The sequence below is a fragment of the Chionomys nivalis genome, chromosome 1 (assembly GCF_950005125.1).
Source record: "Chionomys nivalis chromosome 1, mChiNiv1.1, whole genome shotgun sequence".
In the NCBI taxonomy this organism is placed as follows: Eukaryota; Metazoa; Chordata; class Mammalia; order Rodentia; family Cricetidae; genus Chionomys; species Chionomys nivalis.
In genome coordinates this window covers 195,652,677-195,677,764 of record NC_080086.1, presented here as the reverse complement: position 1 = coordinate 195,677,764, position 25,088 = coordinate 195,652,677, and the positions used below count along the sequence as shown (strand labels likewise).

Sequence of the window (25,088 nt, the reverse complement as noted above, 5' to 3'; positions counted from 1 at the left end):
TTGCGTCGGCGGAGAGGTTTGTCTAACAATTTCTGGTTTTAACTCTAGCAGCAGTCTTTACAGCACAGAGTGGGAGTCAGCCTGTTGGGACAAGCCTGTGTCCCCAGCCTGATGGCACTAACTATGGTCTGTGTCCCCAGCCTGACAGCACTAACTATGGTCTGTGTCCTCAGTCTGTTGGGACAAGCCTGTGTCCCCAGCCTGATGGCACTAACTATGGTCTGTGTCCTCAGTCTGTTGGGACAAGCCTGTGTCCCCAGCCTGATGGCACTAGCCTATGGCCTGTGTCCCCAGCCTGATGGCACAAGCTTGTACTCCGGTTATTTGGGTGGCTGAGAGTGACAACAGATCAAGAGGTCCAGGCCTGCTAAGGCAACTCGGGAACGACCTTATTCAAAACAGAAGAGCAAAAAGGGCTGGAGAGACAGCTCTGAAATAGCACATTCTGTCTGCGGTCCTAGGGTTTTTGATTCTTCTGTACCATGAAAACCAATAACAACAAAACAACAATAGAGACACAGTGGAGGAAAACACGACTATCAAAAATCCATCAATCCGACTGTTCGTCCATGCATACTTCAAGCTGGTGACATCAGATGGGCAGCACAGTTCAGAACAGGCTCTCCCTCGCAGAGCCACACAAGTGAGGGCACTGGAGTCTGAGACAGTAAGAAGAAGCAGGCACTTTTGTGAGCACATCTTGATGGAGGAATTACTTTCATTTAATAAAGAAACTGCCTTGGCCCATTTATAGGCCAGCCCTTAGGTGGGTGGAGTAAACAGACAGAATACTGGGAGAAAGAAGCCGAGTAAGGAGTCGCCATGATTCTCACACTCCAGACAGACGCAGGTTAAGATCTTTCCTGGTAAGCCAGCTCGTGGGCTACACAGAATATTAGAAATGGGTTAGATCAATATGTAAGAGCTAGCCAATAAGAGGCTGGAACTAATGGGCCTGGCAGTGTTCAAAAAAATACAGTTTCCGTGTAATTATTTCGGGGCATAAGCTAGCCATGCGGGCGGCCGGGTGCCGGGGACGCAGCCCCGCCGCTCTTATTACAACAACATCTTGTCTTTCTAATACGAAAGGCTGACCCATGGGAGAAGACTGACACCCACCCCCAACCCAAAGGTAAAACAAAAGGCATACACCCCTTTGTGGAAGACACTTGTGGAAAGAACGTTTCAGAAAGCTGTGGGAAAATCCACATCCTGAAAACATTTGATTACCCAGGATTTAAAATGGGACTTTGCTCAGTGGCAAGAGTACAAATTCATCCCGGCACGGCTGGCTTCTGTGGTCAGGGGCGCACGATGGCTTGGAGGGAAGGCTAGTTTGGAAGGGCAGATAAACTGGGCTCCAAAACAGATACATCAGTTGTTATCATGGACGTGCCCCCCATCCCTGCACCTGAAGTTCTCCAACACGCTGAGCACTCTGAATCCACAGTCTGAGGAGGTGACAAACAGTTTCAAGCACAATTTGTTTCCCGTTTTTATTCCCTGCTCACCGAGTTATGCGCTGCTAAACATTTCCAGAAGACTGTCAAAACGTAAGCATCCCAAGGTTTACACAGGCCACACCATTAAATAACATATAAGCACCAAGATTTAAACATTGTTTTCCAGCAATGCTAAATATTTTAGCTAAGTAAAACCTGAAGCTTGAAATGCAATAAGCATTTAAATGACTCTTTTTCTGGCCAGAATTCTTACTTTCCCTGTGCGACCCTGGCTGCTGGGCTGAAGGCGACCCCAGGGAGCTCGGCAAATGGTTGTGGGTTAGGAGATGCAGCAGGGGCTTGGCGACAGCGCGCCACCCAGCTTCAAGAAACGCAACCACGACTGGAACCCAAGAATCAGTGTGTTCACTTTGTGGTCAGCTTCACATTTTTTCCTCTCCTTGGAAACAAATTAAAAAGGCAGCTCGAAAATCAGGCCTGTCTCCCACCTCCCAAGTCATCGTGAGCTGGGCTGAGAGCAGAGCCAGAAGGCTCCAGGCTTTACACTAGGGGAGGCTGGTTCCCTTGGGTAGGCACGAGATGCCTACGGTGCCTCAGCCTTGGGGAGGGGGCGGCGACACGGGACTGACTGCAGCAATGACAGCAGCCACGCCGCCCCAAACATGTTGGGCTGTCACTTTGGGGAGAAGAAAAACCCAGAACAAATTTCACGTGGTTTTCCCCACATGGTGATTGCATCCAACTCTAGGCCTGTCACAGGCATGCCACCCACAGAGCAGGAGTCATGGAAAGTAGGCCTCCTTCAAAGACACTCAAGTCACTGCCTCCCGAACAGAAAAAGCCATGGATTTCAAAGAAACACGGACAATGTGGTCCTATCAACACCGACTTCTGGGCCTCTGGTTTCTTCTTATTCACTGTGTGCAGAATTACTCTCAGCCCCACAGAAGCATAAGCAAAGCCAGGGCGCTCTCCCATCCAACCCCACAGCTCGTAAAGAAATGGGTGGACTGTGTATTTTTACGAGGTCTGGGTCAGTGGTTTTTTTTCCACGAGAATCTGATCTTCTATAAAATTTCTAGCAAGTGTCGAAAGGGAATGTAAGAACTCAGAGGCTTTCCTCCACACCCCAAGTCCAAAGCTGGAGCCCCGAGTTTTATGCCACCCTCACACGGGCACTGGTCTCTGAGGGCCATATGTAGGTATCATATCATGTACTGGAAAGCACGACTCTGTTATGTCAAACAGGAGCGGAAGGAGTCATGTGCACACATGTCCTATTTCTGGTAAAGGCCATACCTATAATAGATGTGCAAATGAACATCTTATGGGTGTGCTGACTCTTTCCAACTTGAAGACAACTCTGTGTGTCGACCTAAAGAACAGGGCTGGGAATCTTGAGTCTGAGAACATCCATGCACACCTGAGTAGATCAATTAGTATCATTTTGGGGAAATGACTGTTGTTGAACATAACAACAAACCCTTTTTAAGACTAACTTCTTCCAAAATCACCATGAGGAAAAGATTAGCAAGGGTTAGATACAGCAAAATATGGTTCTGATACAACCCGGTAGTAAATTACAAATATCATTTCAGACTAGTTCTTATGTCCAACTTCCACTGAAGCTTTGCATTATTTTAATCCTCATGGTAAGAAGCTGTAGCAAGCAGAGCTGGGGGATGATCCTGCCAGTCAACTGTGGCTGTGCAAGCACTGGGGACCACCCAGCAGTCATGTAGAAACCCGGGACTGGAGGCACTCCCATGTCACCAAGAACAGGTCACCTCCTGGTTGTGGGTATGGGGACACGTGGATCCCTGGAGTGCACTGGCCAGTTAGGGAGCCAGATTGTTGAGCTCTAATTCCATGAAAGACCCTCTGTCAGGAATGAAGATGGAGAGTGAGTGAGGAAAACATCCATGCTGACCTCTGGCTTCCATACATATGTGCACACACGTGCATTCATGCCTAAACACAGCCAAATGAGCACGTGCTTTCCTAGCACACAAACTGTCAGAAGTATCACAGATGACCAGGGTGAGACATTCTTCAGTAGATCTTTCCCTTCCTACTCATCCTAAACCATGCACATGAGCTCAGTAGGAGCAGGATATCCCCAAACAGGGCATGAAGAAGAATACACTAATGATAAACATGTTCGTCATTCCTCATGGAAATAGACAAGAGCAAGCAACCAATAGCTTTAAAAATAGTTTATTTCCCCCTTCACAAACACAGAAGCCTCTGACCATGATACAAGGCACACCAAATTAAATAAAAACTTTGAGTATATTTGTCTGACATGATCAAGATAAAGTGATTTTAAAGGTGGATGGGTGCCTACTACAGAGGTGCGAGCAGCCTGGTCCCAGCACGAGGGGGTGGCATTATTCTTAGTGTCTGTTACAATTGGCAGGAATCAGCATGTGTTCATCATGTAAGCATTTACCCAAAATCAACACTCTCAGGAGCAGAACTGTGTCTCAGTTTCTTCTGTCTCTATAATAAGAATGCCAAAAGCACTTCCTTAACATTCAAAACTTTTCCCTAGTAGACTTGGTATGAGTAAGAGAATATGATTACTAAACATCCTCAATGTGGCTTTCATTATGAAAAAACATGTTTCACATAAAACCTTCATAATACAATCCAGAGGCCAAATTTGTGCATGTTTAAAATTTGAGTCCAGGCTAGATATTTGTTTTTTTTTTCCTTACAGTGTTTTTCATTTTTATAAATATATTCCCAGCCTTCTACTTCTTTAAACATCCTCAGAACTCTTCGTTTTAGGAACCATGGTTGCCTGTCAGTAGACTCAGTGAGACCATGATTCAGGTAGGAGACATCCCTAATTTCCCTTCAGACTTACTCCAGATCAAGTTAGTGGTGCCCAAATCCCAGTGTATAAAAGATACAAACATAGGTTTGTGGGCAGAGGGCCAAAGAATAATTAGGAATAATTCCACATGATCTTGGTACAAAAACATCCAGAAAATGAATGATTGCATTTAATATAAAAAGCCTTGACCTGAATTTAAATGAGACAGATGCGGAAGGGGCGAAGCCACGCTTCAATCTGAGATGGGGCTCCCTGCAGTTCCAACCGTTCAACAGGCACATCCAGGTCAGTCTGCCTACGGGCCCCCAGCAGTCACGTTTGAGGTAGATGCTGAAGGCTTGAAGAGAGGTAGGTAAAGTCCAAACCTGTTTTCAATCCCTGCAAATGTTGCAACTGCCAGTTTATAGCCCCCTACGTGGTCCGGATTGGGAGCAGGCAGAGTGATCCGGGATTTAGGAACCGGTTCGGATCCCATGGGCTTCCTATGAAGAAAGGAAAGCGGTATCAACTGAGTGTTTTAAAAAAAATCCCAGTAGAAGCCGGGTGGTGCTGGCGCACACCTTTAATCCCAGCACTTGGGAGGCAGAGATAGGCAGATCTCTGTGAGTTCAAGGACAGCCTTGTCTACAAGAGCTAGTTCCAGGACAGGCTCCAAAGCTACAGAGACCCCTGTCTTGAAAAACAACAACAACAGAAAATTCCAGGAGAAAGCAATAAAACCATGCAGCATAGAGCAAAGACTGGACTCTAGTCAGCTGCGGGCTCCCTTTGACAAGACCTTGCGGACACTGTCGCAGGAGGCAGACAGCCTCGTGGGCTTTTCTCGATGAGAATTACTATTAGAGGATGCAGAAATTTAGCTGTACGTTCACCAGGACACTCACACTCCTCCAAAATCGACGTAGAACCATCGCTGTAACAACTCATAAGTCAGCAAGGTGACACCAAACTGTGGTGAGGACCGGAAGACACGAGCTACAGCAGAGATGGAAAGAAATACAGATACCATTAGATCTTTTTTTAAAAAAATGTCCCTGATGCCAAAGGGTTAGTTAAGAACCAATGCCTTCCGTACCAGCAGCTCCCTTCCACAGAGCTTTTGGGCCTTCTTCCCGCAGTATCTTTCTGAAGCAGTCAGTCACACCGCTGTAAGTGGTCTGGCCAGCCCGGGCGGCCACCTGTAATCTAGTCTTGATAACATCAGCAGGGGTCACTAGAGATGCTGCAGGCATACCTGTAGGTGAGATACAACACCGTCCTCACTATATAAAAATAACGGTGCTCTGAACGGCTGGCCGTGGAAAGGAAAGAAAGCTAAGAAGCCAATGCAATGAAATGCCCATTTTGCTGTCCTCTGGAAAGCACAACATGACAGACCTGTCTGCGAGTGTCCACCGCCCCCTCCACTCTTAATTTCTTATTTCTATTCTTAAATACATAAATATTTTCAAGTAATTATTTATCTGTAACACCATTTCAAGTGGTTGAGAACAAACAGAGAAAGTGGTTTTCAAAAAAAAAAATTTTTTTTTTTTGCTTTCCTGTTGAAATCAGAACCTCGCAAAGTTATTAGGTCTGATTTTTCAGAGGTGAGGCTTATTATATGTTTCCTCTTCACGGATTCCTGGCGGTTGGCAGTCACAGGAGGCTGCCTTCTCTCACACATCCGGCCACCCTGCACTCCAAAACCCTAACCTCTCTTACCCAAGGCGGTAACGATAGCAAAGCAAACAGTGTGAGCCTGCGTGTGACTCTCCCACCGCTCCTTCCTCCTCACAAAACTCACACAGCTAGAACATTAACACAAGGCTTAAAACCTATACAGGCTAATAATCAATGAGGAAGGAAAACGACAACAGAATCCCTCCCAAAATTACCAACGGGAAAACTTCCTACAGTTGTTTTCATCCAAAAATGGGGCAGCCCATGTTTGGAGTTTTGAAAAGGGAGACTGTTCAGAAAATACTGTCTCTTAAGGTTTTATTACTTTTCCATTATGAACCTATTCCAAACCAACCTGGTCAGATGCAGATGCATAAATCTCCTTTGCTTTTTTTAAGGCTTAATAATTCTGTAAGAATTTCTGTCCAAACCAACATGGTCTGGCTTAGAACTCCACCTGGCCCTTCAGCAGTCAGCTTTAAAGTCACAGTGCAAGCGAGCACGAGGGGCGTGTAACTGTGGCCTCCATGCTCCCAGACCACGAGAAAAGCCTGGCCTCTTCCTCAACTCCGATACCATCGATTCCTAGAAACAGCCCGTTACAAAGCACTCTGCAGCTTTACATGTGAAAAGTTCACTTTCTACCCAGTGCTCATCGAAGAGTCGCACTGGGCTTCCTATGAGCTTGGAGGGATTACTGTCATTTTGAGCCAGGAATTTATCCTCTGACATGATGAAAGGAAACACAAAAAAATGCTTAGAAACCCACTGTATTCACACTACCAATCATTTTGCTTTGCTTCCTGGTTTAGAAAAAGTTTAGCAAGGAGTCTCCTCTAGACATGGAACAAAAATCCTTCTAACCACATTGCAGGTATGACCAGCTGGAGCTGGGAAAGACACGGGCGACAATGGGGGGGAACATTCTTTATCACAAACATTTCCTGACCATGAGAGAACTACTGGAGAGGAGGAGAGTACGAAGAATGGACCTGATTAGAATAAAGATGCCTGAACGAAAATGCTAAAAGAAACACAGAAACTACTTAGTAAGTTGTCTGGCAAAGCAGATTAGGGTGTGGGTGGGTGGCGGCAGTGGGGGCGGGGTAGAGAAATCCTACAACCCAAACACAAGCCCAGCCATATCTATCTTTAGCCCCACAGCCCCTAAAGGATGATGTCTAGAGTGTAGGAGCCACTACGGACATCCCTGTAGACTTCTAAGGTTGACAGTAACCCTGGAAACTGGGTTCCGCTGCTCTAAAACTTAGCCAGGCCAGCAACAGATCCTGCAAAGGGCTTGGTCACCAGATAGCTGAGAGGACAAAGACTCCAAGTCAATTTGCCCGGTCATTCTCTGCTTTCCAAAGTCTGGAGCCAAATGGATGAAATGGTCTGGCTGTAAGAGGAGAGAAGAAGATAGAAGAATATCATCTGTTTCCTCAACAGGAAGAATGCCGTCAGCCTGCTTGAATCTTTATTGGTAAGACTCACACGTGCATGGCCCTGGACCATGCACCACCCTAGCAACAAAAATGATACCCAGTGCTCAGTAGCTAATAAAAATAACTGTGGGGTTTCCATGGAGCCAGAAACTACAGAAGATCACTGATAGGAAAAAGAAATTGTGACTTGGTGAATCCAGACAGCTTTGGGGCCAAAAATACTAATTTTTGTAAGTATTATATCAACACTATTAAGTTTGTGCTTCTCCATTTAAGGTTTAAAAGGTTAATACATGTTTCCTTTAGCTCAAGGTGAAGAGGTTCCAAATTCTACTTCTTGGCTTCTATCTACACGATCAAGCTGCTAGGTTGGCTATTGATGGCGATGTGATAAAGATCCTCATTAAGAAGGAGAAAAATCTCAAGTTGTGGCTATACTTCTAAGCTGAGATGGAGAAAGGATGTAGCACTGGTGATGCCCAAAGGTTGGGTGATACTGTCACACTGAAGATGACTAGATTTTCTCTGAAAGACGAATGAATGTGTTTGTTTTCACTTAGGACACTGAATCCATTTCATTGACGATGGCTCCTGGACTCATTCCTCATGTCCTGTGTATGTTTTCTAGCTCCTCCCCTTCCTGTTACTTCTTTAATAACATGACGTAGCCATGGCACACAAATTATCTATCACACAGGTGTGCCTCTAACACACACCTTCTTCCAACAAGTCAAGGATGGTAGCTGACTTTCCTTCTGGCCTTTTCTTTCCCTCACGTGTCTCCGAACAGCTCTCTTGCATAACAAACACAAACACCTGAGTCAGTGACAATTTTGAGTGATTTAGAGCTATGCCTTTTCTGTCAACACCGCTTTGAGTTTCCCATGCTGTCCCTCTTACATTCACTCCTCATTTGGCTGCAGAGAAGGGAGCCTTACAAGCAGAGTAGATAGATAGACACGGGCTCCGTCTTCCCCCAGGGTGCTGCTAAGCCTGGGGACATCACTCATCGCCCAGACAACTGGCAGGTAGAAGTGGCAAGAAGTGGGCTGCAGATGAGAAGCCCAACTTCTATGACACACTTGTTGGCTGTCCTCTCCTGACCCTGATATCCAGGGAACTCTTTTGAAAAGACAGTAGACCTACATGTCTCTTCAATGCTCCTATTCCCACCTCTGTAGCTTTGTGCCACATTCTAGAGTGTTGTCCCTACCATGTCTTTATTTCCCAAATGTAACTTTTTCTCCTTTTCCTTATTCTTTTCTCAAGCATTCAAGTTGTCCTCAACCTCTTAATTTTCCTGCCTTATCTTCATGAGTGTTGGGGTCATAGGTGAGCAGACCACATGAGGCCTTGCTTGGTTTTCTTTAGTCAGATCTGTTTTTATCAGACAAATTATAGAGATCTTTATTGACAATCATTTCATTAATTAAGAAACAAAACCATCCAAGGCCAACAATTCTGGCTACAAATTGAGTGCAAGCTCAGTCTTGGTCATTCTAATGAGAAGCTGTCTCAAATTAATCAATCATGTATTGATGTATTAGACCTTGAGTCCATCCTCAACACCTCAAATAAACACAGAAATTTAAAACGCCACAGAACTTTACATGTGTTACAACAAGTCAATTTCCCGATTGTGACCTGTATGATAGTTATAGAAAACGCAAGGTTCCTAGGAAGAGTACATAAAAGATGACTATATTGTTTTCACGACTTCCTGTGTACTTACTTTTATTTAAGAATAAAAAGTAAGACACAAAGAATCCCCTCCGGGCTTCCTAATTACAGCTCTTGCAAGTTCCCCTCTGGTCCCTAAATTACTGTTCTCTCTGTAATTTTTCAGTTGGCTTTCTTTGCTGCCCCTTCCTGTCTGAGGATGCCCGCTGTCTGCTGATACGCAGAGTGAAATTGTGGCCCAAGAAGCCATGCTTTTGGCCGTGGGTGGCACCTGCCACACTCCAGACCCGCTTCCCCCACTGCTCTCCATTTTGGATGGGAGATTATTCATGTTGAAGGTGCTAAGGCAGGCTGGCAGGGCTGAACCTTTCCCAAATGCTGATAGGTAGAAAGCTGAAGGGTGCGGCGAGAAGAATTTATCCCCCACTCTGCTGGCTGGAGCTGTGAATTTATGTTCTGCTGCGCCGTGGCTGAGGTTCGGCACGAGCTTATGCCCGGCCCGCTTTCCATCAGTTCAACACATGCTCTTTCCAGGCTGAGGGCTCCTTTTCTGCACTACAGTTCTGGGTTTGAACTTACAGACAGATGTTGCACGAAGCTCTAGATGACATGGGGAGCGGCTAAGCTGGCTACACCTCCAGAGATGCAGCTCCTGCTCACCAAGAGGTCAAGAGTGTCCACTTTGGCTTTTCGTTATCAACAGTAGTTTTTCCTGCCAGTGCTTTGACTCAGTCTGGTTGCTTCCTGAGTACTGAGTACTGCTGCTTTCATGGTGTATTTCTTGCAGTTTAAGGTGTTCTGGAAGGAAGCTGGATCAGTATGTACACTTCACCACATTTGTCTCCATTATTTTTATTCTTAAGGCTCTAAGAACTGAATTATTCCATTATCAAGTCTTCTGTATCAGCAGCCACTCCCCTCTTAGGATTGAATAACATGCCACAGGCACCCAAAAAACTGTTTCTGATCCACACCCAAAAAGAAACATGAAGTACTTGTTTAAAGCTGAGAAGCTCTGCAGTAGTAATAAAGGGATATCAGGTGTGTCTAGTTTTGTGTCAACTTGACACAAACTGTAGTACTCTGAGAGGAGGGAGCCTCAATGAGAAAATGCCTCCATAAGACTGGGCATAGGCAAACCTATTAGTAACTAATGGGGGAGGGCCCAGACCATTGTGGGTAGGGCCACCCCGAGTTGGAGGTCCTGGGCTTTATAACAAAGCAAGCTGAGCAAGCTCTGGGGAGCAAGCCAGTAAGCAACACTCTTCCACGGCTCTGCATCAGCTCCTGCTACCAGGTTCTTGCCCTGTTCCTGTGTGGACCTTCAATGATGAACAGTGATGTGGAAGTGTAAGCAAATGGACCGTTTCCTCCCTGAGTTGCTTTTGGTCATGGTGTCTCAGCACAGTGATAGCAGCCTAAGTAGGCCACCAGCTAAGTGCTCAGAGAAAAGGATGGAAGCGCGGCTAAAACGCCAGCCCAAGGTGCTGATGCCTCCAGAATTTCAAGACCAGTGTGCTTTCATGCTAAAAACAATCAGACTTTGTAGCAGCAAACTCAGTTCCAAGAATCTATTCCTCCAATAAGACAGATCCAAAACCAGAAAAAAATCTTTAAGCCTAAAGATCTGCTTTGTTTTGATAAAATCACTTATATAAAATTTCCAACTATTTGGACAGCTGTAAATATCACTGATTAAGAACTATATGATTCCATCTTTTTACTGAATTCTATTTTAAAATCCTGGATTGTATTTATGATTTTCAAGAGTCTTCTGTTTATGTTTTTTTGGGGCATCACTCAGGCATTATTTATTTATTTATTGTCTTATTATTTATTTAGTCTAAGTTTATTAAGCTGTTAATCTTTGTCTTCTTTAAATTCCTGGAACTTTTTGATGACCATTTGTGATTGTTTTGTGGTTGTTTTTGTTTTTGTTTTCATTCTGTGTTCTGGAGTTCATCAAGGTAATTCTTACTGGCAGACATTTCCATGGGACTGGTAGATTTGGGGATGGGAGATGCTGCTGCCTTAATCTTTCATATTTACCTATTTTGCCATGAGATCTGAGCATGTGGACTTCTTTTGTTAGTTCTTGTCTAATACGGACAGAGCAGGTTGGGACAGGAGAGGAAAATGTTCAGGCTGGGTTGGGCCTAGAGAGGATGGACCCGGGGGACTGGGTTGGTGCTCAGGGTTAAGGTTAGGGACCGTGTCTTAGTCCACAGGGGACTGGGTTGATGCACAGGGTTAAGGTTAGGGACCATATCCTAGTCCAAGCTTGAGTTAAAGGCTACATGTAGGGGCAGCAGTGGTATGAGAAGGGAAGTATTAGGTAAACTTACCAGGCTAGACCGTGGAGATATATGTGTAGCATCTGGCTGGGTGAAGTGGTTGAATGGAACATGGAAGGGGCTCATAGGTTGAAACAGGCAAGGAGGGTCCTGATCCAGGTCTAGAGATTGGTAGCAGCATAGACAGGAGTGGCCAGACTTGGCTGGATCATTGGATGTGGGATTGGGGATAGGCTTGGGGGGATAGGAACAGTTACGGAGGGAAGAACCAAGAGGCCTCACCTAGCTAGACCCTATTCAACAGATTCTTACTCAACCATGTTCCCTGCTCCCTTCACAACAGTTACAAGATGGAACAACCTAAGCATTCTTCAACTGACTAATAGATAATAAAAACGTGGTGCATATACACAATGGATGTAATGACTATTATTGGTTGTCAACTTGATGACATCTGGAATGAATTACAATCCAGAAATAGAGGGCACATCTGTGAAAAATTTTTTGCTTGCTTTGAAGTGATTGAATCCACTTCTTCTATTGACCTTTGAAACTGGAAGACACGCACCTTTGACCTTGACATTGAGGCAGCAAGGCACACCTTTAATCTAGGTCATACCTTCTGCTGGAAGTCTACATAAGGACATAGAAGGAAGCTTTTGCTGTTGGCCTGCTTTCCCCTGCCTTGTTAGCACATTCCTTCACTGGCATTGGAGCCTACTAAGCTGGAATTCCTACATATACTGAAGACCAGCTGAGACATCCAGTTTGGTGGACTAAGCACCTACTGGTTTCCTGGACTTTCTATTCATAGCCAACCATTGTTGATTAGCTGTGTTGAAGCCTGTATGCCATTCCAATAAATTATATATATATGGGATGTGTGTGTGTGCGTTTGTGTGTGTAAAGAGAGATTCATTCTATAAGTTCTTTTCCTCTAGAGAACACTAATACAAAGGTATACTACTTAGCTGCAAAGAAAAATATATTATCAAATCTGCAGATAAATGTTTTGAAGTAGAAAAAGAGCATATTGAGTGACACACCCCAAATAGAAAGAGAATATTACATGCTTTCTCTCATCTAAGGCTCGTAACTCCAGATCTTTAGAACCTAGCACATCAGCAGTAGGGAAGTAAAGAGGGATTGGATACACGTGAATGTGGGGATAGGCGCTTCAAAGAGGGATGAAATGAGCAAAGAAGAAGGAGGGAGGAGAGTAAGATAACAAGGATATCTGAAAAGAGCATGAGGAATCATACTATTAACTATCTACTTATTAAAACAATTCCTAGCCGGGGCATGGTGGTGGAGCATGCCTTTAATCCCAGCACTCGGGAGGCAGAGGCAGGTAGATCTCAGTGAGTTTGAGGCCAGCCTGGTCTACAAGAACTAGTTCTAGAAGAGGCTCAAAAGTTACAAAGAGAAACCCTGTTTCGAAAAAGCAAACAAACAAAAAACCAATTCCTGCATCATATTCACACACATACTCACAAATAATTTAAATAAAATTTTCCCACCTGGGCTGATGATGCCACCCCAAGAGCCATAGACCATCTAATAAGAATCTCAACCAAGGCATGAAACACCCTCGAGTTGTCCGTCAGTATTGTCTAAGAGACATCTAGAATATTATAGGGTACTCTTAGTGCTAAAAGTTAAATTTCGATTGCTGAAGATACCACATGCTTCAGACATGGACCAAGAGGACCAGAGCTGGGATTTAACCTGAAAGATTCCTCCCTGATGACCATCTTTCATGATACCAGAAGGCACCATGCAAGCTTTGAAATGAGAGCAGTAACCAATAGTCCTACCAAACTATGATGTCACTGAACCACAACAACCGGCATAACAGAATAACCGTCAGGGTGCAATAGTGGCACATATTTCTTAGTGTAACCAATACCTCTCTAATTTGACTTAAGGCTTGGTCAACAAGAAATGAATTCAGGCCTTGGGCTGGAAACCTAGCCAACTACTCATGACTAATGAAGCCATGGATCTTGGAGGAGAACCTACAACTGCCAGTTTACTAAACAAGCATAACCCTCAAGTACATTCTAAATATTTGCCCTTATGCCCACAGAGAAGTGTAGTTCTCACCCCTCATCAAGGAAACTTCTCTTTGCAACAAATGAAGACCATTATAGAAAATGTAGTAGAGTCAAGGAACCAACCTTCATCTGATAGATCTACAACACAACCCCTGTATTTAAGGCTTACATTATTCATGGAAGAAGGGCGGATAGATGGTAAGAAACAGATGAACAGAAAGTTTGCTGTAAGGTTGTGTCTCCTAGATGTCTTACCAACCTGACCGTCTAAACATAAAGAAGGATGATGGCAACAGTCATACTAATGTGAAGGAGGAAAGCTTGAGACCTCAACCCTATTTAATTAAAACAAAACAAAACAAAACCCAAACAATTAGAGGCACCTAAGGAATGCTGAAAGCAGGAGAAATAGTCTTCTCCCAGGAAAAGCACACCAACTGGCTTTCCAATACCAAATAGTCAACTCTAAAAACATCCATACAAGTAACATTATATAGATTAAACAGATTGGATTTATGTATTTAGAACACACACAAAACAACAATTATGGAAAAAGACACCATGAATTTGAAAAAGAATGGTCACAATGGGGATATAGGAGAGACTGTGGGGAGAAGAAAGAAAGGGAAATCATGTAATTATAATCTCAAAAAATTATAATGAAAAATAATAATAAGATCCAGCTGTTAAAACTATGCTTAATCACAAAATAAAAGCACTATAGTTGAACTTTTCTGAATACTAACATGATGGCAACTACTTGAAATGTTTGTCTATTATTCCACTTAACCCTCACAATACTTTTTTTTTTGTGAAGCTAAAACAGTTATCATCAAATTTGAAAAATGGATCAAGAGGGAATCAGTGACTTGTGTAGGTCATAGGGTCTAAGTGGGGAAGTGAATCTGACCCTTGGAGTCTGACCCTACAGCACATGCCACCAATTATCACCCTACAGCAACCAACCATGCTGAAGACACAGTGTGACTGAGGCCATCTAAACCATCTAAGGAGGAAGCAAAAGTGTTAAGTAAGGCTGGTGAGATGGCTCGGTGGTAAAGCCACCAAGCCTGACAGCCCAAGTTTGGTTCCTGAGACCCACACAACGGAAAGAGCAAACTGACTCCCTCACTTGTCTGTGCACTGCAACTTCTGTCTACATATATATCTTCATAAAGTACATGAATATTTGCAATAAAAATATAAGTTAAATAGCAACTCTCTTCCAGTAATTTTTGTGTATGCCCCTGGCTGTCCTGGAACTCACTGTGTAGACCAGGCTGGCCTCAAACTCAGAGATGCACCTGCTTCTGCCCGAGTGCTGGATTAAAGGCATGCACCACCATCACCCAGCCATTTCAACATATTTTATAGTGAGCTATATTACTTTCATAATCAGCAAAAATAAAATAAAATAAGAAAGAAAGGAAACATTCAGGTCTGGTAACATGCACTACCTAGTATATTCATACCCAGACGTGAACCTGGTTCTCAGTGTCTGCTTTCCCCAAGAGAAGAGTTAAATGTTTTAATAGTTTGAGGAAAACAAGGTTATGAGAGAGTCTTTGACCCTGAGTTGAGCTCTCATCATCTTAATCTCATATTTGGTACTTGTGGAGTGATTTAGGGGGAGTCTCATCTAGATTCCATCTTCATAGGTACTGAATACATGACACATGCTAGTCACTATGCAAAGACTCCATGATGCTCCCCTATGCAAAGCTGAGGAAAAGAAACCTATTTGGTCACACGTCAATCAGTGGTACTTAGTTGTCCACAGGTCCTACCTCTGTGAGCCAGAGCCGTTCTGTCCTGGGCAGCTGAGAACGCTAGTTGTTTTCAGTAATAATGAAAGCGGGAGACTACAACACTCGGGAAGGGAGATCTGGAATACAGAACTCCTACTTTCAGTTCCAGATCAGCCACGCATTCACTGTGTCCTGAGCGGTCACATTTTGCTGAAGCTCTGGACAAGCTTACATGCAATAATTTGTTTAGACACCTTTAGGGCACAAGGATTTAAGTTTTAAAAAGTTCAAGCCAAACCATTTTCATTTATGGGCCACTAAGTGAAATTAGGAAATAATATGGAACATGAATTAAAATCTACCAATACCACAGAAAACAAACAAGTAAATCAACCAATCGTTAGTAAATACTCTAAAGCTAAAGATCACTTAATAATCTAACGTGACAAAATACAGATTAATTTCTTCTCTGTCCCTTGAAAGCTATTTTAAAAAAGTCATTAAGACTCTGTCAAAAACTGTCAGGAAAAAAAAAATCAAAAACCCTGTCTTTGTTAGTATGACAGATGGGGTTAGGGCCAGAGGCTGGAGGCTCGGGGTGGGTGGGGGGAAAGCACAGCACAGCACAGCACAGCACGGATGAGACTTACCGGCTATAGCACCAGCTAAGAGCAGGCTTCCTGGGCTGACCTGCCCGTCTTCATTCGCAAGGGAAGCCTTCACGTGGGCGTAGCAGGGGAAGTAGATGGCCGAGAAAGGAATGTCCCGCAGAAAGCACGCTTTGGCACCCTGTGAGGTTTCGCAAGGGGAAGAAACACCACATGAAACACACATCCCACTGAGGAAGTCAGGCTTCTCTGGAACTCACCAAAGAACAAAATATTCACGGAGAAAACCAAATCGGTATTCACGCATCGAAAGGGGACAGTAAAATAACCTGCATTCTCAAAGCCACAAGTCTGATTCCTGTTCCTCAAAACACGACTAGATTAGTCCTAGGATGTGAGGATGTGGGAAAGGCTAAGATTCCAATTAGAACAACTTTGGAACTCTGCCTGTGACTCTCTTCAAGTCTCTGTGGGTGGAAGATCTGTTGGCTGGTCTCAGAGTAAGAGAGGAAGCAACAGTCAAGGTGCCTCTCTGTTTATACATCAGGAGAAAGACAAGCTGTGGAGGTGCAAAGGGAAATGTCCAATTTTTGTATCATTTGAGAATCTGATAAAAGTGCTGGAGTCTTTCCCAGAAAAAACATGACATATACATAAAAACAAATCTTTCCAGAGAGTACTAGGGTTTTTATCCATTGCTTAGGGTTTATGAAATATTGATAAATACCTACCCTAAAATATTTACCATAATTTTGACATATTCAAGGGCTCAGTATAGGACAATTAACTTCAGAAGTGAAGTTTTCACTAAATAATTTCTGATGCCAAAATCATGCCACGCTGAGTACCCAACCATTGATGATACCAAAACCAGAATCCAGCGTTACGACGCTAATTACAACACACACACACCGTTTCTTAGACTGAGTGGGCAGGAAACCATCCCCTTTCAATACTGTTTCGTTCACAGATTTCTAAGGCTCCAAATTTCTACCAATTAGAGAGGTTCCCAAAAGAAGATAATGAATTCATCCAGATTCAACAGATCCAGTCCCGTCCACTGACATGCACAAGGTCTAGTTAGGCGATGCTGAGGATTCATGTCTGAGGTTGGCTCCAGTCGGTCAAAGTTCTTCAGGCCACTCGTCCGTCATTCACTGTAACAAAGACATTTCACTCCTGACTCAGACTGAGACCTGGGGGTATAAAACCCTCAGTCTTTTTTCACGGAAACTGTTATTAACCCAGGCCTACTGAAACTTAATTAGTTGTCTTACACAAGTAATACAAGTGGAACTTTAAACTTAATCCTATTAAATTTATCCTAGTTTAGCTCGACCTTCCTACCAGAACAAAGGCTTAGAATCTGGATTCTGTCCAGATTTGACTGAATTTGGATATTCCTCTTTTGACTGACCCACGGAGACTTTATGAGCTCGTTCTTCATGAAGGTATTAGGAAAAGGGCTGGCCCCTCTCAGGTACTGTGTGTCAGCTCATGCAAACTGTTAGGTGACTAATAGATAGTAAGTACGACAATATCCATCACTTGAATCTTATTTCACACATGTAAAATGGTGCCCGGGATGTTTATCTATCAACTGCATAGCTGAGGGTCATGTTCCAATGGCACCTTATGTATAACTGCAGACAAGTCTAACATGCAGATGCTAAGACTTTGCTTTTGGGAGGTGTGCAGTAAAGGACAGCATCAGCAGCTATATGAACACTCAGTGCTTACTTTAGGGTTAGTTCTTTAATAAGCTTAGAGAATTAATATCACTTTCTCATTTCTCGCTTTCTCCTCCATTCTAATTCTTGCTTCAAGTTTTCCTGTGAGTTCTGGTTATCTGATCACACGTGTGTGTTGTCCACACATGTGTGCTGTCCACAAGATGCAGACCAAATACGTAGCTCCAGTGAAGATCAGTTAAATACGGCTCCCTCCCTTCATGTGAGGGAAAAGCAACTCACACTATTCCTAAATTAACTGTGGAGGTAGGATTCTTCCTACGCATTGTCCTTTATATTATACGTTTAGTCATATGACTCTCCAGAGTTATATTTTGTTGACATACCTCTGGGCTGCCATTATTTCTTTGCTAACAATAGTTTCTCTTAAGGAAACTAAATTCTTTGAGAGAAATCCCACTATAAAATATTATGTTTGTCTAGAAATCTACAAATTTAATCTGCTGTCCACTGTTTGCTCATCAGAGATCACCTTGCAAACACTGTAAACATTTTAGAGCCCTGCCAACAGAAAGAAGCAACAACCCCAGAGCTGAAGCCACGCCGGAGTTGCTCTGGCTTGTTCCACTCCTCCTTAAACCCAGTGTGGCTTTCGCTTCGTTTTGACCTGGAATGATTTAGTGTCTCCCTCCGTCTTTAATTGTGTGGTTTCTACTTTTATTCTACTTGCTTCTTCATATGGCTCAGGATGTCCTGAAGATAGGTTCCTCTATCCTCACCCCTTTCAAAGCTTTGCTTTTCCAGTGTCTTCTCACTGATATCCCTAACCTCTCTCAGCTACAGCTATCAATGCTCCATTCATCTGCTCAGTCATGGTCCACCTATCGCTCCTCACCTTCTTTGATGATTGCTGTGCTGGGACACCAACCTTTTAAATACCATCTCTTCATTCATTTCACCGCCAAACACCATCCTTTCTAGGGGCATCTTTTAAGTAGAAGTTGGACAGGCATGGATTCCATATGGCTCCACACTGTCTACATCTTCTCAATACTCTTCTGAGATTTTCCTAACTGCGATTCTGCCTATTTCAGCGTAGGTGTTGCCTGCTTCATACTGGAAGGAAACAGGGATCAGGAATGACTACCTGATTTAATTTATGAAACACCTAACAAAATCTGTGGCTTCCAGGGACGTTCTTGATGACAGTGATTTTTTTTTGCTTCAGTGTTGTCTGTGGAAAGAAAGGGCACAACTAAACCCCCCGCCCCGAGAGTTTGGAATGTGCTGTTAGCTTTCAACAAGGGCACTAACTCACTTCTCTGAAAATTATTCTAAAAAGCAAAACAATCATTTTAGTTGTTGAGACAAAGATCCGTTATTCACTGGAGACAGATAAGTTGCTCAAAAAACAGACATTTTGTACCAGAGTGCTAAAGCCAAAAAAGGGGAGATTGGCGTGTTTGAATTTGTAGATTCAATGTGATCAAAAATCATGTACAAAAGGTGAGGGGCTCAAACTTGGGACCTCTAAAGTTCACACTGCCTTCCTCGATTCTTGAAAGCATGAGTCAATCCCTGTGAGAAGATGGAACTCGGCAGAAGAGATGAATAGAGCGGGAAATGAAGCTTAGCCACAAAAGAACAAGCCTGGCAGAAGCAGATTTGTACCTGTAACACAGCAGATACAGAGCAGGCTGGACTCGTTCTGGAAACAGGCAGTGTGGTCAGAGAAAGCAGAACAATGTTAGGCTGGGTAAGAGGTCTTAGGTTGCTGATGATCTGAGAAGACATGAAAGAACTCCCACCGTCCCTGCTCCACAGGCAGGATGGTCAGGTCATGCAGCAAGTGAAGGCCGGAACGCTGTTTCTCTACCTGTTCGGAGAGCAAGAACACCCGGAACGCTGTTTCTCTACCTATTCGGAGAGCAAGAACACCCGGAACGCTGTTTCTCTACCTGTTCAGAGAGCAAGAACACCCCTAGAGGATCCTCCAATACTGTGGGGCAAGAGTTGAGTACTGGGGACAACTTTACACTGTAGAACACCAACAAGAAGAGACGCTAGTAGAGCTTCAGGGAAAAGTGAAGTACCCACCGTCACAAAAATAAAGGGACAAGTGTGGCCAGAAGGGTTGTGTTTCCTTGTTTCTACTCTGGCAGCCACCTTTACTGTTCCCTAAACTTATACCTGTGCAAGAGACTCCTTCAGCAAATAATTCAGAAGGTGCCTTAGCTTCTCCTCAGCAGCCAAGGCATCAGAATCCAGCCTTCCTGGAGAGGGAACTTTAAAACCTACAGGAAAAGTCAGGCTTATCCAGTTTCCCTGGACTCCTCTCCTTGCCAATTTGCTGGGCCTGCCTTAGGCAACCCCTGACCTGCTGAGCCCACACAATGGAAAAGGTAGACAGGATGTCAAAAGGGCTTTTAGGTTCCGAGGGTGAGGACAATGTTTCTCCACCAGATTCCTGGATAAATCCTTCACTCTGTGAACACCCATTTTCCAGCACAACAAGAGTCTGAACCTGCTGGCTTGAATTCTACTTGCCTCCATGTAAAACCTATACTAGATGATCAAGCCGTGCTGAACAAGCACCTCGGTAGCAAAGAGACAGGCTGTGCTCACTGCAGCCTGTGTCAGCAACGTGGAAATCATGATGTTGGCCATCAAAAAAAAAATTAATAAATTATGTAGATTGACTGTTTAAATCTTTAATCTTTCAGCCCCCGTATGAAAACACCCAGAGTTCCTGGCTCCTCTTTCACTAGTTATCTGGGTGGATTTGCCCTTGTTCTCTGATTGGCCTTGAATTTTCTGGGTATAGTAAAATCACATATGGAAAATCACGAAACACAAAATACAATCCTCTAACCTAATCACTAAAGTACCCCCTATCTCCAAAGAAGGGAAATTATTAATTTTTTTCTTTTTAAAATGAAAGGCTCGTTGATGAACAGATGGGAATGATAAAAAGCATTTCCAGGCAACCTAATAGGCAAATAATCTTGAGCTGCCTACGCTCCAATTCTGGACTCCCTAACGTCTTCTTCACCATTCCTCCTTAAAGATAAGGCAAGCATCTTCAAGGTGGGCTCACCCTAAGTTCACAACCTACAAGTGACAAGGTCAGTTAGTGGTCTTGAGGATGCTGTCCATAAACATAGTATTTTCACAGCAAAAGAATCATCTTATTTATTTCTCCTGCCTTTTTGATGTGGACACAGTTGGAAGCCCAGGGGAACTTTAATCAATTCTTAAGTTGCTGGAATCATCCATTCAAGTTTACTCTGGCTGTTCCGCTGGGTACAAGACTGTCAAGATACAACACACAAGACCCACCCTCCATCTGTTTCTTACACACACACACACGCACACACACACACACACACACACACACACACACAAAAGTTCTTCACCCTCTTGGATCCCACCAGCCCCACCAAGCCAACATTAGGCATGGAAGCCAGTCCTGTTTTAGCTGAGGAGACCAGTGCTGAGCGATAGTACTGATAAAGATGTCAGAGGCAGGGCAGGTCTTTTTGCATGCTAATTCCTTCTTATTCTAGCAGTACCTGCAAACACAGCTCTAAACAGACTATTCCTAATACAGAGAAAGGTAATTACACTCACAAAGGCACCTCTGTGTCGGGCAGGCTTGCACCAGGAGCCAGCAGGTCTGGGGAACTGGGGCTTAATGGAGACTCCAGCAGTGAATGCACATTGTCTAGCATGGGGGAGAATGCCAGACTGGGGACCCCCACAGTATTCAAGACAACAGTGGTGCACCTTGTCTGAGGAGGTTATTTAATGCTCCTGGCACCTGTCATCAGAACCACCCCTCTTTTCCGACCTTACAGGTTTAGAATTTATTTGGCATGCATAATTGTATATTTTGATCTGGAGCTGCAAACAATGGGCAGCGTGTCATGTCTTGATCCCTCAGCATTCCTCTGGGCTTCCCCTCAACCCTTGGCTTAACCCTTCCATGCCCAGCTTGGCAGCAGCAGGTTTTCTGTCCTAGGCTCAATACCCAGTTTCACCACCCCTCTGCCCGAAAAAAGAAAAAAGGAAGCTATGCAATATACTTCAAGTAGAAGGAGAACTGCTGCCAGGGAAATAGTAGCAAGAGACACACACAAGGAAGGGAAAACACTGGTTCTGCTCAAGACCGCCATCCCAACTTTCCTATGCGATGAGATAATGTTAATTATTCGCAACTTGAACAGGACCTTGCTAATCACCTCGGCAGTGTCCAGACCAGCTAAGGGGATGGCACTACTGCTAAATTCAAATAAACTAGCCACCGACTGTCAGAGAACAGCCAATGACTACAATTTGAATATAAAATATAAGTGCCTCCCATTTGGTTCTAATCAAGAGACACTGATGGCATTATTTTCTTCTTAATTCCAGCATAATTCTAAAAAATTATCTTAGCTCGGGGTCTCTTGATGGAGAGGAAATACCCCTTACTGGCTCAGTTGTTCTGCGACTGTAAACTGCTTTGTTGTCACTCAGGCGGACCAGAAGCCCTGGCTGATATAGAAGTGTGTGTGTGTGTGATTTTAGTCCCACATCACCATCACAGCACTAACCTGTGGAAAGGTGCTTCTCGTGACATTTTTGTCTCCTCTTCGTCCCCATCCTCCTAGCTGCACCATGCCTGCCAAGCCTATTTCTAGTCTGCTTCCTCTGTTTAATACAGTTTATGTATTTATCTCCCTCCTGTCCAGCACACATCCTTCTGATTACTTAAATTAAAAGCAATTCTCATTTTGTTTCTGGAATATTAATTACAGCTTAAAAATATTAAGCACCAATAGCTACCATTATTTCCACATATATAAAAATCAAGACAATGCTACTAAGCACCTGCTTGTCCTTCCATTTCTTCTGCATGTTTACCTAGTATCAATTTTCCTTCCATATTATGTATTACTGTCTATTTCTAAATGGAGCTGGATTTGCATTTATGGCTCATGCATTCTAGGAAAGGACCCTGCTGCTGAGCTACATCCACAGCCCTATAAGTTCTTCTCTTCACCATGTAGTCCTGTTTAACTATGTAGACCAGGCTACCCTCAAATGCAGAGACCCATCTGCCTCTGCCCCCTGCATGTGCTACTATGCCTGGCTCATAATTCCTTTCTTAATGCCTAACTTGACATGCTTCTTGAGTTTTGTGAATCTTCAAAAATAAAAATGATAAAAGAAAGGTTTTAGTCTACCCTTGCTCTTAAAATATAGTTTTGCAAAATAAAGTTTAGTTTCCCCTCCCTACATGAAGACACCATGTAGATGACTTTGAATCTGGGGATGTCATCTTTTCTGGTATCCAGGACCTTCTCTGCAGCTGTGTGGCTCCCCACTCGGAATGAGCCACACTAAGATTGGTTATTTGGATTCATTCTGCTCTTCCAGTCTGTTTTTCTTCATTAGTCCTAGGGCATCTTCAACCATCATCTCTCCTTTCCTTCTGTCTTTTATACTTAGTAAGCCATCTCAAATTCCCTCAGAAACGTTTTCTGAATAATCCTACCTTACAGTTTTCTAATTCTTTATTCAGCTGTGTCCAACTTGTAAGGCCACTTGTTCAGTTTAAAATTCTCACCATCGTAATTTTACTTAATAGTTTTTTTTAAATAAACCTTCAATTTATATTTTAGCTTAAAATCTTTACATTTCTGTATGTTTAGACTATTTGCTATTCTTTTAATCGCTTAATGTTTATGTGACTTGAGATCTTTTATTTTCCTTGGTACAGTACCTGAAAAGTCCTTTGAGGTTCGGGTTTAAAGTGAGCTCCTCTTAAGACGAGTGTTTTATTCTGTCAATCACACAGGGGTACTCCCCCAAAGAAATATAAACTTGGCATGTACACTCAGTTCAGATCACCGTTACAAGAGGAACTCTTCGCCCCTTCCTCTCTTCTCTTGACAAGCAAGGCCAAGTCTCTTACAACCTAATGAGGGAGATGCATGATATTTTGGCATCCGCCAAGTATAGCTTTCCGAGATTGCAGTTCTATGGGGAAGGTCCTTTCACACCAGGAATGGGGTCAGGAGTGGTGCTCTAGCAGAAGGAAGGCACGTGCCAAGAGGACTGGCTCTACACATGGAGGGCTGACCCCTGAATGTCCCCTGAAATTCTGACGGCCTCCTTGTAAGCCAAGTCATGCCCTCCCATTCTCGGCACTGCAGGCATCGCCAAGGTACTTTCTGCTGGGGTCGCCTAACTTGTACTCCTCCCTCACTAACTCACAGAGAGGCATTTTCAAAGTGTGTCACTTAACATTTGTAGTGGTTTTGACTTGGATGCTCTGTGGATGGCTGGAAACCCTATAGAGACTTGACTGTAGAAACTGTTCATGTTGGTTGCTTCTTAAGCCCATCAGGTTTCCTTCAGAACACCAAATCACAAAGGCAGTGCTTCACGACTAGCCTCTCATTTCTCCTGGCTCTTACAATACACTCAGGTTACGGCTGACCCCAGCTAAGCCAGAACTCTCTTTGCAGACACACAGTCTGAAGAACGCTCACTCACTGTAGAGAAGATGGCTTCTCAGAATGGTGAGAAGTGGATGGCTTCCAAAGAAACAAATATTCAAATGTGTCATCTTAAATATGGATCTGATTCTAAGTCATGGTCACTCCATGCCAAATCCAGCACACTGTAGGAGGCAGAGCACTGATGTGGGAGTCCCCTTTCTGTGCTGTGATTACCATTAATGAATAAAGAAACTGCTTTGGACCTTATAGCAGGGCAGAACTTAGCTAGGTAGGGAAAACTAAACTGAATGCTGGGAGGAAGAAGGGCGGAGAGAGAAGACATGGAGCCACAGCAGGAGACAGATGTGCTGAAACTTTGCTGGTAGACCATGACCTTATGGTGATACACAGATTAATGGAGATGGGTTAAATTAAAATGTAAGAGTTAACAAATAAAAAACTAGAGCTAATGGGCTAAGCAGTGATTTAAATAATACAGTTTCTGTGCGATTATTTCAGTTCTAGGTGGCTGGGACAAACAAGCAGCTTCCTACAACAGATTACGGGCCTTGCAATAAGAGGACTTTCTCTATGTCAACTTCCCTATCTATAAAATATGAATTTTATATGCACATTACATGTAAATTTAATAATTAGAGTAAATATAGCAATTACCATAAACCTAGTATAATACGCAGCATGGGGTCCTCTAAAGACATGTATACAACTTCCCTAAACTGATCATTCCCCACAGGCCTCTGGCTGCCAAAGACCTAGCTCTTTAATGCTTTATTAATTAACATTTGTTAAGCAGGCTGTCCTTTAAGTACATACCTCAGTCATAACTATAAACTAGAAAATGAAAGGCTGGCTTAGTAGAATGAGGAACATATCCATCACTTCTGGAAAAAGGGTTTTCAGAGTAGCCTAAGAACAGGGGTTTACAACAGTCTCCGCACTTCGCAACATGCACATTAAACATAGCCCAACAGTTTAGGTCCTGTAAGTTCTTTACAAAGAGAACAAACTGAAAAATTAAAACAACAAAACAAAATACAGACTTGGTAAAAATGCGTGCCTCTGGAAAGACAAGTTCACAGAAGCCTAGGT

General features: G+C 43.5%; 1 protein-coding gene across 2 annotated transcripts in view; it reads right to left on the bottom strand.

The window, feature by feature from the left end:
* Positions 1–3,692: 3,692 nt before the first annotated feature.
* Slc25a13 (solute carrier family 25 member 13) overlaps positions 3,693–25,088 on the bottom strand; it is a 189,322-nt gene continuing 167,926 nt past the window's right edge. For both annotated transcript variants that reach the window (XM_057769944.1, XM_057769954.1), the window contains 4 exons: positions 15,842–15,980; positions 5,381–5,539; positions 5,190–5,280; positions 3,693–4,787 (listed from right to left, as the gene is read on the bottom strand). In XM_057769944.1, the coding sequence (XP_057625927.1) occupies positions 4,601–4,787; positions 5,190–5,280; positions 5,381–5,539; positions 15,842–15,980 (576 nt within the window). In that variant the 3' untranslated portion in view covers positions 3,693–4,600. The remainder of the gene's footprint in view (positions 4,788–5,189; positions 5,281–5,380; positions 5,540–15,841; positions 15,981–25,088) is intronic.